At 48.8% G+C, this 21,737-nt stretch overlaps 1 protein-coding gene across 1 annotated transcript; it reads right to left on the reverse strand.

Moving 5' to 3' along the window:
* Positions 1-862: 862 nt before the first annotated feature.
* LOC144720849 (glycoprotein-N-acetylgalactosamine 3-beta-galactosyltransferase 1-like) lies at positions 863-11,179 on the reverse strand. The gene is made up of 4 exons (XM_078597938.1): positions 10,978-11,179; positions 8,785-8,994; positions 3,653-4,320; positions 863-1,208 (listed from the first exon to the last, which is right to left on the reverse strand). Exons 1-4 carry the CDS (start codon positions 11,078-11,080, stop codon positions 990-992), a joined length of 1,200 nt encoding a protein of 399 aa, XP_078454064.1. The 5' UTR covers positions 11,081-11,179; the 3' UTR covers positions 863-989.
* Positions 11,180-21,737: the final 10,558 nt, after the last annotated feature.

A 21,737-nucleotide genomic window follows, 5' to 3' on the forward strand; every position in this document is an offset into this window, starting at 1 on the left:
GAGATTTCACATGCCACGAGACCACGAAGCAAGAAGCACGTGGGAGGCTGCGTCAACCGTCCGTGACGTCACGGTACCCTCTTAAGTGCAACTCCACATCACGTTTCCAGGCCTTCCAATATGCAGAGCTTTTGGCGAGTTCCCTAACAAAAGATTTTTTAAAAAATTCAACGTATTATTTAATCATCTTTATATGTATGTTTTTTGTTGTTTTAAATTCATGGGAAAAGCCAATCCGATTTACGAAATTGCGTTTTGCGTGTCTTTCGTAAATGGAGGGACACCTGTAATCTAAATGCACGTTTCAAAAATGTGGAGGGAAAAACCGGAGGACCCAGAGAAAAAAAATCCACGTGACCACGGGGAGAGAGACATGCAAACTCCAAATATACAGCAGCAGACGTCAGGGTCGTGATCGAACCCACGACATCCTTCATACCAGGCGAGGGTGACAATGACGGGCCGAGTTGACCACCATCTCCGACTTGAATTCAAGACTCTCCGATTGAGACAGCGGCCACTCTGCCATGGCACCACGACCCACCAAAATAAATAAATACACAATTGTAAACAATTATCCAAAAGATGGTTCTCATTCTCTTCTCCTTGCAGGTTGAGTTGATCATTTTGCCATGATTTTGGTGTCATTTATATTTAAGCATCATATTCTGTCTGCCTTGTTTTCACGTCTCATTTTCATCCTCTCATTTGCTCACTTGTTTTGTCGTGCTCCGTCTTATTCATTCTTCATTAGCCTGTGGTTAAAAATCTTCACAGGCAATTCGCACAATGTTCAAATACCTAATGTTTACATGCATTCATCCAATGCGTGTATCAAGGGCGTGAGAATAAAATTACAGTGATGAATTAAAGAATGGCTACAAGCTCACGAACAATTCTCTGGATTGAATTAAGGGGGGAAATGAAACAATGGGTCTGAAACAAAGTTCTTTATATATATGTGCGTACAGATGTAACATTGCTTGCAGCTATCGGAGCTTGGAATCCACTGGTAGGCTCTTCAGCTGGGAAGAAGAGGAGTCTGAACTTCGGCCAAAGAGCACCGATTGGGCTGTCCGGTTGATGGGCAGCACACGGTGGCTGTATCCATAGGGGCGCAGGTGGTAGGCGAAGTACTCGAAGGTGTACATCCACGTCGGAGACATGTAGTGGAACGTGGCCGAGTAGTCCGAACAGCACCGGGGACCCTGGAGCACGTAACGGGGAGGAGACGGTTAGGACACACGGGACACATGGGGTATTGGTGGAACGCAGTGGGACACGTGGAAACACACGGGGGTGGGTAGAGATTTTTTCAGGGCCGCAACAGGACAGGGGCAACGTCTAGAGATGAGCTGCATTGGGGATGGTAATGTTAGCAGCTTATTGTGTCATGGTTACGCTGGTCCCTGCCATAGCAATTTGGAATTTCCACTCCTGGTACAAGGCCAGTGATTGAGAGAAGCACGACTCCATACCCCACGTGATCAATAGGCTTGTTGACCTAACATAAGTTTGCTGCAATTGCCAATTTAACTTTGTGCAGCACTGTAATCACGTATTACATTATTAAAATTGCGGATGTGGCCAGGAGATGGCAGCGCTGAGTGTCACCACCACCCCCACGTATTCGGTGTGGAGCGGTGGCCTAGCGGTTAGCGCGCTGCCCTACGAACCCAGCGATCGGAGTTCGATTTCCGCTCACGGGCCAACACCAGTGACGATTATCGGAACCGGTCCTGAGCCTCAGCCTAAAATTAGTACTTAGTGCGGTGTGTAAACATTGCTACTGGGGAGACAAAGGCGGCCAGGCGTGGTGCTGGCCAACTACTCCCTCATGTGCCGTGACAGCCTTCATTAGGTGCTCACTAACAGCACTTGCCCCAACAGTCTGTTAAGGCTATCTGGGGGATATTTGTCTTTGTATTCGTGGTTTCTCTGGTTTCTCCAGTTTCCTCCCAAATGAAGTAAAAACATTCTTGTAATTGGCCACACATCTCAATGCAGGGCCCTCCTGAATCAGAGGCCTGTGACTAAGGTGAAGCTTCTCCGGCTGAAAGGCATTACCATTATTATATTCTACCAAGAGCTAAAATGACATCTCAAATACGTATCATTAGGCCACAATGGGTGAGCGACATCTCATTTGTGAGGGTACGATACGATTAAAAATATACCAACAAATGCATTCTCTCACGATTCTAGACACACATTATTGCATGAATTATTACTCTGCACGCAGAATAACCCAACACGCATCCATCAGTGAAGCTGCCTTGTTCTTTCAAGATACTGTAGTCGCGGCTTTTGGCTGGTCATCGAACATAACACGGTTACCGCATCGCGCGCTTTCAGATGCGCTTCTGCGGCCGTCTGGACTGCTCTTCTGATATTAGGAAGCCATTGGCGCGATCTACTTTTAAATCATCAAGATTGCAAACTAATTTCTTGAGAACTGCTTTTTGTGTTTAGTTTGTTGTCCTTCCCCCATATGGTGCGTAAGACATTCAACATACATACACACATATCTCGTGTTCTAGTTTTGACTTAAAGCTTTCGTGACTGCAGGAATTCATATTATTGGGTCTTTCGGTAAAGTCACGTAGATCGGTTAAAAACAAAAAAACTCCGACGTTTCGATCGCAACACAAGCGGTCGTCTTCAGGAAAAGGGCGGGGGGGGGGGTGAGCTTCCAATGTAAACTGTTTACAAGGGTTTGATATGGGCGTAGCCCAAATGTCAGCAGCCAATGACAATGTAAGTTGGTGGGCAGCCAACCGGACGGTGGTTGGTTTTCCACCAATCAAAGGGCTGCCAGGTGAACATTTGCATGTTAATGGCAGATGTCAGAGCCGCAACCAAGGGGTCGGCACACGAAGTGGCTGTGAAAGCGCAAGTTTGAAATGGGCGTAAAGCACAACTAACATCGGAAGGTGGTCGGATGGGAACATCATAGCCAATGACGTCTTAAACTGGTTGATAAAGTTGATTCTCGGTACCTGAGAAGATGGGTATAAACTGAGCAATTATTGGAAGGGCGTTATGAACCAGTTTAAGTCATAATTGGCTATCATGTTCCCATCCTATCACCTTCCGATGTTAGTTGTGCTTTACGCCCATTTCATACCCTTGTAAACAGTTTGCCTTGGAAGCTAACCCCCCTTTTCCTGAAGACGACCGCTTGTGTTGCGATGGAAACGTCGGAATTTTTTGTAATTTTTTTGTTATTTTATTTGAACCGATCTACGTGCCTTTACCAAAAGACCCAAGAATACGTGTTCCAGTTATAGTTTTAATTTCGTGGTATGATAAACTGCTGCATGCTGAGAAAAATAGGGTCTATGCAAATAATGGCAGTCAGCCAGGGTATATTTGAAAGCTGCTGCTATTACCGAAAAAACACCGTCTCCCATTAGACAATCTGACATTTTAATCGAGACCATCTAAAAAAAAATATATATTCCATTTGGAATATATATATTTGAAAATTTAAGCAGCCTGCATGACCTTTTTTTCTAGTTGGGCGATTTGCTCACATTCTCCTCAGATTGTGCACGCAGCGTTACCATTCTGTGCGATGGTCGGCCATTTTTTTTACAGAGCTGTGTACACACGTGGGGCGCATGGTGGGGGGGGGGGTCCAACAACTCACCAGCTCGAGGGGGTGGTAGGAATAGTCTCTGTACCAGAAGTTTTTTTGCTCGTGTTTCTTGGTCAGCAGCTCCTCAGGAAACACCCCGTGGAAGGTCTCCCTTCGGTGCATGTCCAGGGACTCTCCGGCCACTACCCCAACCTTTTCGAGGCACTTGGCCACCTCCACGTCCTCGATGGTGGAGGTGTGCGTGCACTTGCCCGTCTCGAAGGCCTCCACGAACTTGCGCACGGCCTCCCTGCTCATCGCATAGCCGCCGCCCCCACTCATGTAGCCCTGCTTCACGAAGTACTTGAACTTGCGCCCAAAAAAGATGGGCTCCGACGGGGAGTAGCTCACCAGCAGCAGCTTGAGGTTCTCCATGATGACGTAGGTGTCGTCGTCGGCCTTGAGGAACCAGTCGGCATCGTCGAGGTGGTTCTCATTTATGTAGTACAGCGCCTTGATGGTCTTCCAGTAGAGCTTGTCGCGGCCTTCCCCCGTGCCGAGCCCGATGGCCCCAAGCTCCTTGTCCTCCTCCGAGCTCATGAAGAGGACGCGGTCACAGCGCTTGGCCCAGGTGGCCTTGACGTGGCGAGCTTTGGCCTGGACATTCTTCGGGTGCGTGACGATCCAGCACAGCACCCTCACTTTCTTGAGCAGTGCTACTGCCGTTGAGTTGTCCATGCCTGCGTGGAGGATCACAAAAGCGGTTGTGTCTATGCGCGTGAACAACGTGGCATTTGTTTTTTTTTCTCGACTGTATTCTAATTATGCTGTCGGCATTAACGGCACGGATCAAGTGGAATTTGTTCGGGAACTCCTACAGAAAGCAGGGTAAAATCACCCCATGTTCGATCAGAGCCTTTGGAAGAGGTGCCCATTCAAAATTGCTTCCAAGATCTCTTCAGTTGCCTCTTATCTACACGAGGTGGCACTGCACTTTTACCCAGGCCACTCTTGCAGATGAGACGACGCCTTGCCTATTTCGTTCTCACCTGGCTAAAAATACAAACAATACTATCTTCCCGCATCGCATTCTCTGCAAGTGACGTTTGTCAAATGGCAATGAAAGCATATGTCTTTAGTTCCCAGAGTTGTAATAACCCAACTTAAGAGAAATCTTAAACAACTTTATTTTCGTCAATGATTACTATCCATAAGAGTTTTTTTTTGGGTTAGATCATGTAAATGTATAAATGTGTCGTTAAAACCCGCCACCATCCGAGACAGCCAACTAGTAAGGGCTGTCACGTAAACAGAACATGCCAATTCGCCACTAGTACAGCACACCGGTGTGTTGGATTACTAGGCTGAGGGCATACATTCGTTATAGTTCAACACCACAGCTTAACCATACATGTCAGCACAAAAGGTTTCAAGTCAATGAGACCACTACTGACAAAACCCCAAGAAACTGAGCGAGAACCCAAATAAACCGAGGCACAATAACATTTAAGACTAAACTAAAACTATACTATTTTTATGTTATATTCTTGGTTCTTTCGGTAAAGTCACATAGAAGGGAAATAATAAAATCATCATCAGGTATGAAATCCACAGCAAGAATTAAAAAAGAAAAATCTTGTTTTGTATTTATATTATTTTATTATTTCCCTTCTACGTGACTTTACCGAAAGAACCAAGAATATGAATCCCTGCAGTCACGAAAGCTTTAAATAAAAATGTATTTTTATGTTACCAGGTAAGGACCACTGAGCTATGTAAATATTTTTCAGAAACAACCTGACCACAAATGATAGCTCAACGAAGTGGCTTATTAAGTGGAAATTTATAGTAGCCAAATATGTATGGAAAAACTGGAGGACCCGGAGAAAATTTCACACGACCATGGGGAGAAAGACATGCAAACTCCAAATATACAGGCATCGGGTCAGGATCGAACCCACGACCTGCTGTATACCAGACGAGGTAATCATAATAATAATAATTATTAGAATGTATAATGCACATTCCATCCGAGGATCACAATGCATGAAAAGCAAGAAACGAAAACATAACCAGGGCAAACGTCTAACCTAAAGAGGGAAGGCCAGTTTAAAGAGATGGGTTTTCAAAGCAGACTTAAATATATTTACCCACTCTGATTGCCCTGATTTCAAGTGGCTCGGCATTCCATAGCTTAGGTGCCACACTAAAAAAAAGCCCGATCACCAAAATAGCGCAACCTAGACCTGGGAGTGCTGAGCAGTTGGAGATCAGAAGAGATTAAGGGCCTTGATGGACGATATAAATGTATTAATTCCTGCAAGTAATGTGGGGTGAGTCCTTTAAAAGCTTTATAGATTAATATCAGCATCTTAAAATCCACTCGGAATTTGATCAGTAACCATTGAAGAGACAGGAGGACTGGTGGAATGTGCTCACGAAATGCGTGGTGTAAGCACTCTCGCAGCTGCATTCTGAACGAGCTGCAGTCTATCCAGTACTTTACTCCGTATCCCATTCAGTAAGGCGTTGCAAGTAGTCGAGTCGGGATAAAACAAAAGCATGGACCAGTTTCTCCAAGTCAGCAGGTGCATTCTGGAAATATTTCTTAGGTGGAAAAATGCCAGTCTAACCACCTTAGATATATGTGTCTAAAACGATAATGACTGGTCAAACTGAACACCAAGGTTTCTGACCTCCCATGTGGGATTGACATCGTGACCATCGATCAACAAACGAGGCGAACCAATTTTAGACAGATGCAGAGGGGAACCGATGAAAGTGGCGTCGGTCTTGGTCAGCATTTACGAGCAAAATGTTTTGGCGCAACTATGAATTCACTACCGTTAGTGATGCAGATAGCGCAGTAGATGCTGTTGCATAGTCTGGTCTTAACCGGATATACATTTGAGGATCATCTGCACAACAATGGTAGGATAAGCCAAGATGTTGGAGCAGAATACCCAATGGTGCCATGTAGATGCTAAACAGTTATGGGCTAGCACAGATCCCTACGGAACACCACAGAAAACCGGTCTAATGAGTGACTTGAAGCCATCTTTTGTGACGAAGTACCTACGATTCTTTAAGTAAGCGGGATCCCACAGCAAACCTAAGTCAGGAGATCCCCATTGAAACTTCCATTCGCTCAAAGAGAACCCCCGTGATCAATGGAGTCAATTGCTGTGATTAGATCTAGCAGAATGAGGAAGCTGACGAAGCCTGTATCTGCTGACATAAGTAAATAATTGACCACCCTTTACAAGAGCAGTCTTAGCACTATGTGCAGGTCTGAACCCTGATTGAAAGTGGTCAAATAGATCGTTTGAGGCCTGGTGCTGATGTAAACGAGTGACCACAGCTATACGGAAAAGGGGCCAGTGTGGGGGGAGTTTGTCCCGAGCTTGAGATCCATGGGGGCCTCAGAAAGGGCCACGGTAGCCATCTTTGTCATTTCTTCCCCCTCAGGCCAAGACAAACCTTTTGACAGCCCTGCATACCTGGCCATAATGCAATTTATGTATATACGTAGCTTGTGATGAGATAATGAAATTCAAAGTTAGTTAGGGGCGTATTTTTGGCACCCTCGTGACATACCTTAAAATAGGTTTCACGTATCAAAGCAATTAAGTCAGTGACTATTACGGAGCGCCTGATTGTGATTGTTTGTTCTTCTCAGTAACAAAGGGCTTCCACCCCATTTTGGTAGCCCGGGATACGCGGCCCACATTGTATCCAACGTCTAAGGTTCAAAAGCTGTTTGTTTTTTGGGTGTGGGTTTTTCTTTTTATAGAGACGCTGGGCCACTGTGTGGAAATCCAACATCACTTCAGTATGTGAACCTGTTCCTAAATCCCTAGCAAATGACAGTGAGGGTGATAGGCTTGGGGCTGCAGATATAGCTGTGGCCATTTGGATTTAAAAAAAAACCTAAGGTAAAATACGACCTTAACGTTTAGCAATAATTCACTTTTTTTTACCTGGCGACCAAAGTTCTATTCAATAACACGGCTAACCATCAGTGGCGAGCGATATACTAACAGGTCATGGGTTTCCACCATCACGGAACACACTGAGCGGCGTGAAATTTGGTCAAATAATCGGTAAGATCTGCAAGGTGTATTGAGGACTTCGGCTCAAAGGGCTGTTAAGTAGCAGCTTAAAATATGAATGTGTATTTATCCAGGTAAGCTTAAAGGGGGTTTTCAGGAGGGTCCTGAACTGGGGTGTGTGGCCAATTCCATTGTGGAGTGTTTGGCTGCCCTAACTAAACTCGCGCTTAAGAGCGGATAACACTCGGAGGATCCTCACAGAGAGACTAAAGAATCAACTTTGTACTGCCGTATATTGGCAAACTCGCATCCAAAGTACACAACTTAGGCAGTCGTATATCCAAGTGCAAACCAGGATTCTGAAACCAATTAAAATCAAGATGACTTCATCACCAATAAATAGCAACCAAGGGAATTAACAGGGACTTACGTAAGTTGTTATATGCACCTAGCTGGCATTTCACACTGGTTTATTTTCAGAACCACTTTGACCGAGCAGACTGGGTTTCGGAGTAGGGCAGGCCCATTGAGAGATATTTGGAACCCTGATACATAATTGTAATAATCCTTCCAGAGACGGTATTCGGAATCGGTCCTTTTATTTCCACTCCACAATACACTTTGCTCACTCACTCTCCGTTGCTGGCAGACAACGGAGAGAGGACAGACCACGCACTAAGTCCCCACCGCGCACGTGGCAATCCCAGCCCCCGTCCGCGCGTGACCCTGCTCTTGTCAGTTTCAGTCTGCTCCCGATCGTTCCCCTCCACTCGCTCTTAATACCTTCGTCACGTGGTTCCCCCAGCCAATCGTACATGGACAGCTTTGACCATTCTCGATGGTTCCCTGTCAATCCCGGGACCACGCCCCTCATCCGGCTCCCCATTGGCTGGGGCCCCGAATGGCTAGGCCAATCACTCCTGATGACCTGTCGTGATGACGCATGGGCCATGGTCCCTATCTCAACCCTTATTGGCTACAAGCAGGACCGGCAAGCCAATCCCCACGTGAACCCTCTATGGCTGTTATTACATAATGTTAGATTAGGGGCCCATCCTTTACCATGTAAACCATGTACAGATACAACCCGTTCCTCCTCCTCTCGTCAGGCCCTGGGGGTGGAGGAGGTGGAGGGGAGAATGTCTATCTTACCTTGATGGCTCAGAACGTCAGAATCCAGGTTCATGACCATGGGAAGTGGCTCTTCGTCTGTGTCGAGGTGGCCGTGGGGGTAGCTGGTGGACTGCGCTCGCTCGTACAGCTTGATGTCCCTCGCCGTCTGCATCAGCAGGAAGCAAATCCCGTAGCCCACGAACCAGCCAAAGACCTTGGACAGCTGTGGCCGATTTAGCAGCATGGCTCCTTCAAGCGACACGTGATGTATGCATCTTTAACTTCTTTCGCGCCGTACATAGCCAACCATGGTAATCAGACGTGCGGGGGAAGAACAACAGACTCGACAAAAAAAATTGTTCTCAAGAAATTAGTTGTAAATCTAGATTTAAAAGTGCACAGCTCCGGTGGCTTCCGAATGTCGGAAGGAAAGCGCGTTCCAGACAGCTTCCGAAGCGCATCTGAAAGTGCACAATTCAGTGACCGTCTTTGTTCGATGGTTAGCCAAGAGCCGCTGCTCGGATGGCCGGAGTTTGCGTGATGGTTTATGCTCCTTGATGGCGTTTTGGTGAGTCAAGAGACCGACGATACTTTTCAGGGAACATTTGTTGTGATGAATGACAAACACAGCGACGGTTTCTCCACAGAGCCGTATACATGTGCGCGTATGTACAGCCCTTTTGTCGATCAGCTGTTGGCCCATGCGGGTTACCTAACCACGCTTTCAACAAACTGGTCAATACGGGTTTGTGAATGGGTGGATTAGGAACGCACAAGTGCAGTACAGAAATGTAATGTGCTGCTATGCACTCTGCTGCCCACCACGTAACTCGCCTGCACTAAGCTTGTTTCATTTTTCCGAGTAGCTTTCTAATGCCAGAGTAAGAGAAGTTTGCTGGTTGGTCCTCGAGCTATTACGGTGCCACCGCTTTCACAGACTCGTCACTGTCAAAACTGCGGTCACAGACATTATAATCGGACTATACTATTGTCAGAACTGCTGACGTGCGCCAAATGCCTTCATATTCAACCCATTCGTGATTTGAAGCTTTCGTGACTGCAGGAATCCACACTCTTTGGTTCTTTTGGTAAAGTCACGTAGGTATAAAATAGAAGAAAATAAATCACGACGTTTCGGGCGCAACACAAGCGTCCGTCATCAGGTGGGACGCTTGTGTTGCGCCCGAAACGTCGCGATTTATTTTCTTCCATTGTATACCTACGTTACTTTACCGAAAGAACCAAAGAGTATTCAACGCATTGGCAAGAATGACACTTTGTCCTCCTCCTAGCGCCAGCCCTGGTTTGTGAACGTGGCAATTATTCATTCGTACAAAGGGTTGTTTAAAATTTGAACCTTAACCATGGCATATGGTCTAAACAACATCCCTCGGTAATATGAAACCTCATACGTTACAAATTATAGAATTGTGTCCGCCAGCTGAAAATGTTGCAACACACAGCCACACAAGGTACACATCGGCCCTATGTATTGCCCAACCCTCATACGTGACTGTATATGACTAATAAAACACATTGGTCACTAGAGTGGGAAAGAACAGATGCTATTATGAGCCGAGCCGCGAAGGGCATAATCCCAGTCAGGTGTACACCTTGGGTCTATATACACAGCATGCGTGGACCTTCACTTCAAATGCGCACCCGTTTCACCACCACAACACAATCATTGGCGTCATTGTGTTGACCAAGTAATGTATTACAATTAATCTGTAATATATTATTTATTTTTTTCGCAGAACTAGGATCCACGTCTTCACGAGAGGCGTCTTGCCTACTACATACAGTAGCATATCTGGCGGCTCCACGGCATTCATTCACGCAAGCTGCACTTTTTGGTGACGAGACGCTGTAAGATCGAAGTTTGCTCTGTGCCCAACGAAATTCTGCCGAGACGATTTAGTCTCGGCTCGTTGCCGGGCCGATGGCTTGCGTGAAGAAATACAGTGCCGTTATGTGCATGTAAGAGATATTATAACAAGGAGACGCGACTTCCTGCCAACTCGCGGTCATGGTCACCCTTGGGTGTCAAATTCCAAACGCCCTCGCAAACCACCTCGTCGCTCTAACCCACAACATCGCTACGAATGCTGGGACCCCCTTGGCTCTCCACGGTCGAGGGGGGCGTGGGGGGCCCCCGTCCCCTGCGACGCGATGGGGTAGACACACGCAAGCTGCCGTGCGGTTACAGGTGAACGGCCGTGGCTGGCTTACCTGAGCGTGTCTTTCTGTGCCAGCAGCAGCAGTTGATGTGGTGATGATGGTGGATGTGGGTGGGGTGAGTCTTATCTGCCTCGGCTTTTGTACCTGCGCCCATGCAGGTGCGGTTCGTGTCCGAACTCCTCCTCCCCCTGCCTCACTCTCTGTGCGTGAGAGTGGATAATGTTGAGGAGGCGGAGGAAAGGGGAGCGGTGAGGTGTGAGAGGAATGCGAGGTGGGGTGGGGGTGCAGGGTGGGTGTGGGATGCGGAAGCGTGGTGGTGGTCAGCCCCCGTCGAGGCGATAGGGACGCCTTTGAGTTTTGCCGTTCACGGCCCAACACCACTGACGTTCATCTGAGCCGGTCCTGGGCCTCCCCGTCAGGACGAGTCGGCCTTAAATTAGAAAGCTGGTGCGGTGTGTAAACATCAGCACTGGGGGGGGGGGGAGACAAAGGCGGCCGGGCGTGGTGCTGGCTAACAAGCAGCTACCTTCCCCTAAAAGCAGTATTCAGGCTAAATGAGGGGGGGGGGGTTATATTTGGTGAGGCGGGTGAAGAATGATAACACCCCCCCCCCGCTCTAAACCAGTTGTGCGAGTCGTGACACGCGCGCAGCGATCGGCGGCGTTGAACACGGCAGGTTGAAATTCACTCGGGCGGCGTGGGCAGTGGGCACGGCACAGCGGAGGTTGCGGGCGGCATCCGGAGCGAGACGGAGCCGAGCCTCAAGCAGTGAAGCGCGCCGCGGGGGAGCGAGAGTCAACCGGTGGGGGTGGGGGGTGGGGACACGAGAGTCAGGGGACACCGCGTGTGTGGCGGGCTGAAGGAGGGCATGTTAATGAAATCGACATTTGGGAGTGAGTGTCAGCCAGGGGTTAAGGGGAAGACAACGCCAAATGGAAGTGGGGATGTTGGTATGTTGAAGTTATTTTGGACCGCACTTAGATAATCGAAGGTGCGGGCGAAGGGCAATAAACTAAACACATAAAGCAGTTCTGAAGAAATTCGTTTGAAAAAATCTATATGTAAAGGTGCATAGCTCCAGTGGCTGCTAATACGACCATAAGAGGGTCCTTTGAAGGAGGAATTGTCGCCTGTGTAATAAGGGGACCATTCAAGTTTCAAGTTTCATTTATTTGGTATAGCCCTGTGGGCCATGCGGCTCAGAACATCTTAAAGCGACGACGCGTAACAGAAACATCCTGGAACAAACCAGCAAATATTCCAAAAAAACCGTACTAAAACGCTGTGTGCAAAAATCCAAATGTGGTGCAAGTCAACAATACAAACCATAAGACATATTCTTGGTTATTTCGGTAAAGTCACGTAGAAGGGAAATAACAAAATGATAAAAATATAAAACAATAAAAATAAAAAACAAGACAATTTAGATTACACAAAGGAAAGGTCGTTCGTTGTCTTCTGCAACCTGCAAAGCCTGGGGTTTCCACCACTGGTCACCCCAACGTAATGTTAAAGCTCAGCACCTTGTTGTGTTCCTCGACCGACGACTGCTCCTTCTCTTGAGTGGAGATGGGCGCTGTGATTGAATGGAATCCGCCACCTTTATCTGAATTCGACTTAAACATCACTCACTACCCCTTAAATGCACATTGTTCGACAACATATAAAGGACGCGTACGTTCGGCCATGTTTGCGAGTCGGATACGTTTGTTTTGGAAATATGCATTGTGATCCGTCCTATCAATACCCCAAAACTTGTACGGTGTTTTATTTAATGACACTTTCCCGTCTGCCTGCCTTTACTTGTGATTTCACTTGACTCCCATGTTTTGGACAGCGTCTTGAGACGTGCCTGAATTTAGAGAATATTATAAATGCAAATTGCGTTTGCAATTAAACAACGCGTTTGTTTTACAGCACATCTGGATAATTATTTTCGGTTATCTGGTCTTAATTATAGAACATTTGAGCTTCATCATATTTTGTACTTGCATCAAAAGATACTACGTTTGCGAATACCATTGCTTCAATAAATGGGGACAAATCGTGAGAGTGGTGTAGCCTTTGCCAGAATTCGACAACTGATTTTATTGTTCCATCTCGTTGGTTTACACCCTCTCAGATACGTGACGTTCATGGCCTTTCACTCATTTCTCGGGATTCCTCAGCGTGTGACGTCGCGGGTGACTACACGACACATTCCGTTGCCTCAATGTACGCAGCGGTCAATTACTCAATTGCAATTCGTAATTGACTCTTTTGCACGTCTCACCGCAGCGGCCTTTATTGTACCTGAAAAACCAGTTTGATGCACGCAGCGTTCTGCTTTGCAACATCTTTTACGCCCACTGACGTCGCCGGGCCGCAGCGCAAAGGGGGCGATTTTCCCCAGGCCGCAGAAAAGGTCGAGAAGTTGGAGACCTATTCTGGTATCTGTGCCCTGGGCCTCCAAAAATATGTCGGTGGCCTTATCCACAACACGCTTGCATCACACGCGCGCGACTCAGTGTTCTTGTGAATGTTGGTCCTTTTCGTCAAAAGTAATTACGTTTGATATTCTTGGTTCTTTCGGTAAAGTCACGTAGGAGGGAAATAATAAAATAATAAAAAATAATTATTATGTTTTATAATAAAAATAAACATAAGTATCATGTACATAATTATTGTTTTATAAAAAAAATGTCATTATCATGTTTTATTTTTATTATTTTATTATTTCCCTTCTACGTGACTTTACCGAAAGAACCAAGAATATGAATTCATGCGGTCACGAAAGCTTTATATCGAAATTTAATTACGTTTGGTAAACAATCCAAAATACAGTGTTGTGTTGAGCTGTATTCCCTACAGACCCATGAAGACTGTTTAATCTCTTGCGAGGGTGACTTCAGTAACCTCTCTGGCTAATCATAATCAGAACACTGAAACCGACACCAATCTTCTGGCTCCTTGTTTTGCTGAACTTTATACCACCAAGTATTCGCAGAGGCATGCAAACTGCAAGGTAGTTTACATGTTTCCTTGCCAACGACAACCACATCATCAACCAAGACCTCGACAATTCACCTCGCTGCCGACTAAAGTCCCCACCTCCCTGCTGGTTTTGCGCTGTCACCATCCGACAATCTCTTCCAGTTCTGGAAGAACATTGCCGGCAAAACGGAGTGGAACAACACGGTTGTCCAGGATAAACACCTCATTTGAGAACCAAACATCGCACCCTCTGGCTTTGACGTTCCTCAGACACTGGTGGTCAGACCATCGACAGGCCGATTCGCACATCTCCTTCATGAATGGAAATTTAAAGACAAGCCACGGTTGTGCGTCTGCGGTCTTGCAATCCAAACTGTGGACCATATAGTAAACCACTGTAGTATGCACCCTTTAACGGAGGGGGAATAGCAAGTCCTGTGAAGCCCTCTCGTTGCTATCAGACTCCGATATTGGCATTTAGTTCTTAAACATATTGCCTTTTGGCGTCCTCTGGTCCAACACCATTTTGAGACGAGGCTCAAAAGAAAGCTGTCTCTGGTGTGAACCAATCGATTTCAAAGACAATGCACAGAGTATGTTTTTTGTTTGCATTCTGACCACAAGTATTGTGATTAATGCAGACATGATTACTTGTAAAAGGTTTCAGTTTGGTGTTCTAACATCTTAACACCTGTTTGTTGCCAGAAAAAAAGGGGATAACCTATTCTCATATTGCCATTCGCAAGAATAGAATATAAATTGTGTCCGTTTACCTCTACGTGCATGCATATACTTTCAGCAATGTGGGTCGCAACGGAACACTTCACCTATTCATACAAAGGATAATCCTTCATACAGGTCGAGGTATGGCCTGCCAGTGTTACAGATTTAGTTCTGAAAGAATAGAGAGCATTTCTCAAAAAGCCTATGCAAACATCGGTGCTCTCCAATCACTCCAAATCAAATAGCGCACAACTGTATTATTTGTTGCAAGGTCAGAGTACTGGTCTCTCTTTACACAACGCTTATTGTATTGAAGTCGGGTCTAATTCAGCCACAATAGACCGGCTGGTTTTTGCACAAACTGGAGTTGTATTATACTCTTTGGTTCTTTCGGTAAAGTCACATCGTGATTTATTTTATTTTCTACCTACGTGACTTTACCGAAAGAACCAAAGAGTATGGATTCCTGCAGTCATGAAAGCTTCAAATCCAGATTGTAGTTGTATTTATTTAAAGTTAGGGTGATGTTGTATATGTCGAGTTATAAAAAAATAATAATAATAATTAATTGAAGATTCGAAAAATGCGTAAATCTCGTAATTATGCGCATATATTATGCTAAGCAGGGAGACGTATTATTAATTTATGCGAACGTTTGCGATTATGCTAATGTGGGCAGTTATGATAATTAGGCTTAGCTTCGCTGCCCAGAGTAGTATCAATCGGGATTATTCTTGCTTAAACATTTATTGATTATATCTTAGTGTGTTATGTTAGGTTTCCTAATTCATATCTCAACGCAGGATACAGTTCTTATAAATAAGATTGTTATGCATGAACTTAGGAAATAAACACTTCTGTGTTAAGCAATTATAATTCTAAACAAAAACATGACACTCTAATATGCAAACTCTCATGCTTGGAATTATCCACGGTACCATCGAGGAAATCTCCTTCCGCGAGCAGTATAGATAACCATCAAGGATTGCGTTGTTTCACTTTGGCAACCGCACATATCATTAATTCCACCGCGTAACGCGAGCTTAGACGGCGATAGAGAGTCTTTAAAACAGGCATGCAATGATATTCATACGAAAGGCAATGAAAGCAAATTATTATACCCCACGTCAATAGATTAATCGGCAAGATTATATCATTAACGAAATGTCTTGGAACAATGGTATGCGACGGTGAGCGTGCCCTCTTACGGAAGATTCGTATCTCTGGCTAAGCTTTAATTAATTCGTGGACAAAGTTCTATGGCAAAGGAATAGGTTTAACACGATATTCTTTCTCTGTGAGCGTGTAGTGTAGAAGCGTGACGAAGGTTTCGAAAGTTTAGTTTACATCGATGAATCTATTGGTAATTTACGCGATAAAAAAAAACGAAATAAAACACATTTTTAAAAAACGACTAAGGCACTTATAAACGACATATTCTTCTTCTTGGTTCTTTCGGTAAAGTCACGTAGAAGGGAAATAATAAAATAATAAAAATAAAACATAATAAAATAATTCTCATGACGTTTCGGCCACAACGCAAGCAGCCGTCCTCAGGTGAAGAACAGGTCCGTCGGAAAGACAGCATCTTATCACTCGATGAGCCATGATGCCTTCACGGCCAGCTGATAGTTCATACACTTTTATAATTAGTCTTCTTATGATTGGCTAGGGTCGGTTCCATTGTCCCCATTTGATTGTCCCCTTGATCAATTCTTGGGGGAGCAGACGTCGGGCGCGTCGTGGGTTTGTGAGCGTGGGATACGAACGGCTTTGGAGAAGTTCCCTCTCGCTCGGGGGGCGTGGCTGCAGCGAGCCGTTGGCTTTCTCCGCTGCTAGCTGGATGAGCAGTGTCGGCACGATGTTGTCCTGGAAGAGGCTCGGTCGCTCGTGACGCTCGGTGGGCCCCCGGTGGCGCCCGGTGGCGCCCGTTGTTCGTTCGCTCGTGCGCTGGTGGCTGGCACCTTTGTGCTCTGGACACTGGGCGACGCGGTTGTGCGCGCTCTCTGGCTCCGGGTGCTCTGGCGATGAACGATGCTCTCGTTCGGTGATGGCAGACGCTGGGTGCTTTCGCTATTTCACGAGTGATAACTATAATCTTCGCCAGTCTGATTTATTGGAATAATTAAGTTTTTCAAACGAAGCAGCTGTCCCAGATTGTCCGTTCAGCCTCTGCAATAATTCCTCGCGGTGGGTGTTACTCTTTGTTTCAAACAAACTTCCTCGTTTTTCCGTTTCTGTTTAGAAGGTAAAATGAGACTCACTTTACTTCTGTAATGCGAGCAAGGATTGAGGGGGGGCGGAGTCTGGGTCACGTGGGGAGTGGGTGGAGTTAGGGTCACGTGGGTGAGAGGATTTAGGGAGAGAACCGGAAGGGGAAGGGGGAGTTGAGACGGAGTGAAACACGAGGAGGCCACGCTGGGCAAGACGGAGAGAGTGGCGCGGTCGCCACGCGGTGGGAGACGTCGACACCGTCAGCCATCGGTGTCAGACGGAGAGAGCTAACGGGGCTGTGAGAGGCTAGCTGTGTACGGGACAGCTGTGACGCTAGATAGCGGAGCAGCGGTGTGGCTGCAAGGATTGCCTAACGGAGCAGCAGGGAGACTGTATATTGGAGCAGCAGGGAGACTGCATATCGGAGCAGACGAGGCTGTGGAGCGGTCGTCGTGCGGGACGCGGGCCTGAGCGAGACGCCGTGGTATCGAGATTCTACGAACCAAAATAAAGGACAACGGAGATCGACATCTGAGAGAGAGTCCTTTATTACATTGGTGTCAGAAGTGAAACGGCATGTCAAAACAGCTCAGGAGGAATACCGTCCCTGCACCATCTTCGGCAACATCTTCCGACGACGACCTCCCTCCAGCGGTGGCGCTACCCATGATGGAGGAGGAAAGCGGAACGGGGACGAGCGGGGTTCCAGCCGTGCAGGACATGGCCACCTCGGTGGGCCCATCCGCGCGACTGGACGCTGAGGACGGATGGCGACAGGTGGCGGCGCAACTGGAGGCGCTGAAGACAGTGTTGGCGCAATTGTGCGTCCTTGTGACGCCCGCGACGACTTCGGGGAGGCCCGGCGGGGAACAACGGGCCGGGGCCTTGCCGTCGCCATCAGCCCTCTCGACCACGGGGCACGAAGACGCCATCTTGGGCGTGGCCGAGGAGGAATGGCGGGAAGCCGCCATCTTGCGCCCTCCGCCGCGGGAAGCCGCCACCTTGCACACGTTGCGGAGCGACGCCATCTTGTCTCTGCCGCGCGTGTCACCATCGGAGGAGGACGGAGGAGCAAGAACCCGCAGCCGTCATTTAACAACGTTCAAAGAATTCTCAATCGGCGGCGATTGGAGCGCATTCGCCTGCCGTTTTCAAGTGGCCGTACGCTCCGCCAAATGGACGGACGCGGAGGCCCTGGAAGTCTTACCAACACTTCTCGACGACAAGTCCGTCCGGTTCTTCTGCTCCATCAAGGCCGACAAGAAGAAGACGCTGCAGGGTGTCTTCGAGGAGATGGCGGATGCGTACGAGCCTCCGGACGACGCTCATCGGAGATTTGTTCAGCGCCAACGGGCGCCTGATGAATCGCCGGTGGCCTTCAGAGGCGCAGTTCTGGAACTGGCGATGGCGGCATACCCCGAGACGGAGCCCGATTTGTTGGAGCCCCTCGTGTTGGGCAAGATGCTCGAATTATCTAGAGACCTGGGGATCCCCATGCCGGTGTGCAGCCATGATAAATTGATGTCCCGTGCGGTGGCTAAGTGCTTGGACGCTCAATTTAATCTCCGACGCTGGAAGCAGGTGTCAGCTTGGACGGGGGGGGGCCCATCGTTGAAGGCGGTGCTACGGGGTGGGATCCTACGAAGGCGATCTACGTTCCTGACGACAAGGGTCCGCAGGAGTTGACGGCCGCTTCCGCCCAGTGGCCTGCTCGGGGGAGGGACGGGGCCGAGGTCCGGGCCGCCGGCGCGGGAGCGTCGGGACAGGGGGGGTGCCGTGCGTCGGAACGACGTGGAGTGTTTCCGCTGCGGCCGGGCCACTTCGCCAGGGACTGTTGGGCTCGCATCCCGGGGCCGCCCCAGCAGGAGGCCTCGACCACGGACGTCGCGCAAAAAGACCCACCAGGACAGGCAAGTCGGTGCGCACCAGACACCCGGCAAGGCCTGTCACCTTATGCATCACCATCGCCGCGCGGTCCGTGTGTCATTAACAACAAGGTGCCTCCGATTGACCCGTGTCGCTCGCTGACGCAATGGCGCCGATTGGCACGGAGGGTAGTTGCGGCCGCTACGGGGTCGTCCACGGTACCGGGTTCTATTCAGGGGGTCGAGGTGCGTATTTTGGTGGACTCCGGTGCGTCCGCGACCATTATTTCGGATGTCATTTTCCATCTTTTGGGCATTCCGCCAGGGAGAGTGCGAGCGGTTTATGATTCATGCATAGCGGCGAACAGGGGAAGTATGGGCATTGTGGGCCAGGTGGACGCCAACATATCCATTGGGGGGGTGTCGGCTTCAGGGACCGTGTTGATCTCTAGGTCCCTCGCGGTACCCTGTTGGGGACTGATTTCCTGGCAAAAATGCCCATTCAAATAAGGATTGATCAAAACTGCATTGAATTACCAGGGGGGCGGAAAATTTCATTCTTACCGTTGCCATGGGGCCGGCCTGCCCCTGTTTGCCAGGTGCAGGCACTGTCCGAGGTATCTGTTGACATTTCACCTGGTTCGCAGATGCTTATCCCGTTGAGATATCGGAAGCCAGTACCTGGCGTTGAGGGAGCGGCGGGGGTTCTGTTATCGCCGTCCACGGCTATAACGGGCGGCTCGGCGCTGGTTGGGGCACAAACAATTGTCCGGCCGAGCCAGCCCCCGTTCTTACAGGTGCTAAATGGGAGTGCAGAGAATGTCAGTGTCCCGGCCGGAACGGTTGTGGCTCATGCCATGACCGCGTTCACGACCCATGACAACCGGGTCCGCCGGGACATGGTAAGGGGGGTTTTGGGGCCAACGGGGCAGGATGACCGTTGGGTTGCCGAGTTATGCAGGGAGAATTCATCCCTGACCAGAGAGCAACGGTCCGCGCTTCGCGCGCTGTTGCTAAGTTATTCCGACGTGTTCAGCTCGGATGATTTTGACTTGGGACGCACCTCCCTGCTTTCCCACCACATTGATACGGGGGATGCCGCTTCGATTCGGTTGAACTCGCATTGGTTGAGCCCGACGGAGCGGGATCAGGTTCGCGGTGCAGTGGAGGACATGCTAGCCGCTGACATTATATCCCCGTCTAACAGTCCATGGGGCGCGACGGTAGTCCTTGTGAAGAAGAAGGATGGGAAACTGCGATTTTGCGCCGATTTTCCGAAATTGAATAAGGTGTCCGTCGCAGACGCGTACCCACTTCCGCGTATGGATGATTCCCTCGATGCCTTGTCTGGGGCGAAGTTTTTTTCAACATTGGATCTCTCTTCGGGATTCTGGCAGCTTCCCCTTGACGAGTCCTCTAGGGAAAAGACGGCTTTTTGTACGCCGCAGGGACTGTTTCAGTTTAATTGCCTTCCGATGGGCTTGAATGCGGCTCCCGCCACTTTTCAGCGGTTGATGGAGCTGGTGTTAACGGGTCTGCAGTGGGAGACATGTTTGATTTATTTAGAGAGATGTCATCGTCTTTAGCCGCACATTTGACGAACATTTGCAGAGATTGGAGACGGTTTTTGCTAGGATGCGCTCCGCAAATTTAAAATTCAAACCGAAAAAGTGTCACCTACTGCAACGATCCGTGAGTTATTTGGGACACATAGTCAGTGCGGACGGGGTGGCCACGGACCCGGAGAAGACGGCGTGCGTCCGCAACTGGCCAACCCCGGCCTCGGTTGGGGACGTACGTCGCTTCCTGGGGTTCGCCTCATACTATCGCAGGTTCGTCCCAAACTTTGCTATGATCGCTAGGCCCTTGCACCTCCTTACAGGTAAGGGTCGGAGGTTCAGTTGGGGTCCGCCGGACGAAGCGGCGTTTCAGGGCCTACGCGATCGGTTGGCGACTGCGCCGACATTGGACTATCCGGATTTTGATCGACCTTTTATTCTGGATACGGACGCTAGTGACACTGGGATTGGGGCCGTTCTGTCACAGTCCAAGGGCGGCGTAGAACGCGTGGTAGCCTATGGTAGCCGTGTACTGTCCCTGGCAGAAACCCGCTACTGCGTTACTCACCGCGAATTATTGGCTATTGTTTATTTTCTCCGCCAATATCGGCCGTATCTTTACGGCCGGTCATTTATTGTGCGCACGGACCATGCAGCTCTGAAATATGCCCTGAGGGCTGACCAACCATCTGGCCAACTGGCACGATGGTTGGAGACCCTGCAGGAATTTTCCTTCGACATACAATATCGGAAGGGGTCGCGTCACGCGAATGCGGACGCACTCTCCAGATTACCGCAGGGGTCCCCTTGCGCTTGCGCGTCGGGTACGAATAGGTGTACGCCGGTTCAGCTACCCCCTCGGCCTGTCGTGTCAGCTGTCGAGGTGCCTGAGGCTCCGGTGTGCCCAGGACCGGCCGATGGGGTTCTGAACCTGCCGCGCTCGGTATGGATTCGCGAACAATTGCTTGACGACTCGTTGGGGGCTTTACGGAGTCGGGCTGCGAAAGGAGCGGGGAGATTGCTGTCCGGTGGGACGCCGGGGGCCGCTCTCCGGGATGGTTTGCTCATGTGGAGAGAGGGATTGCATGACCGCTGGCGTCTGGTAGTACCATCGTCGCTACGGTACGAATTGATTCGGACTCTGCACGGCGACACTTTATTACATCTCGGGGTGCAGAAGACTTTGTTAACATTGCAGCGAGACTACTTCTGGCACGGCATGACGACGGATGTCGTCGGACACATTCGGGCGTGTCCCGAGTGTGCCCGGCGGAAGCCGCCTAAAAACCCTTACGTGCCGCCGGTGCAGTCTATACAAGTGTCTCGAATCAACGAGTTGGTGGCGCTTGATATTTTGGGACCTTTCCCGCCATCCGCTAGGGGTAATAAATATTTGCTGGTCGGGGTGGAATATCTTTCCCGCTGGCCGATGGCTTTGCCTTTACCCGACCAGTCGGCGGCATCTATCACGGACACC

This window comes from Lampetra planeri, chromosome 10 (assembly GCF_965212315.1).
Source record: "Lampetra planeri chromosome 10, kcLamPlan1.2.h2, whole genome shotgun sequence".
NCBI lineage: Eukaryota > Metazoa > Chordata > Hyperoartia > Petromyzontiformes > Petromyzontidae > Lampetra > Lampetra planeri.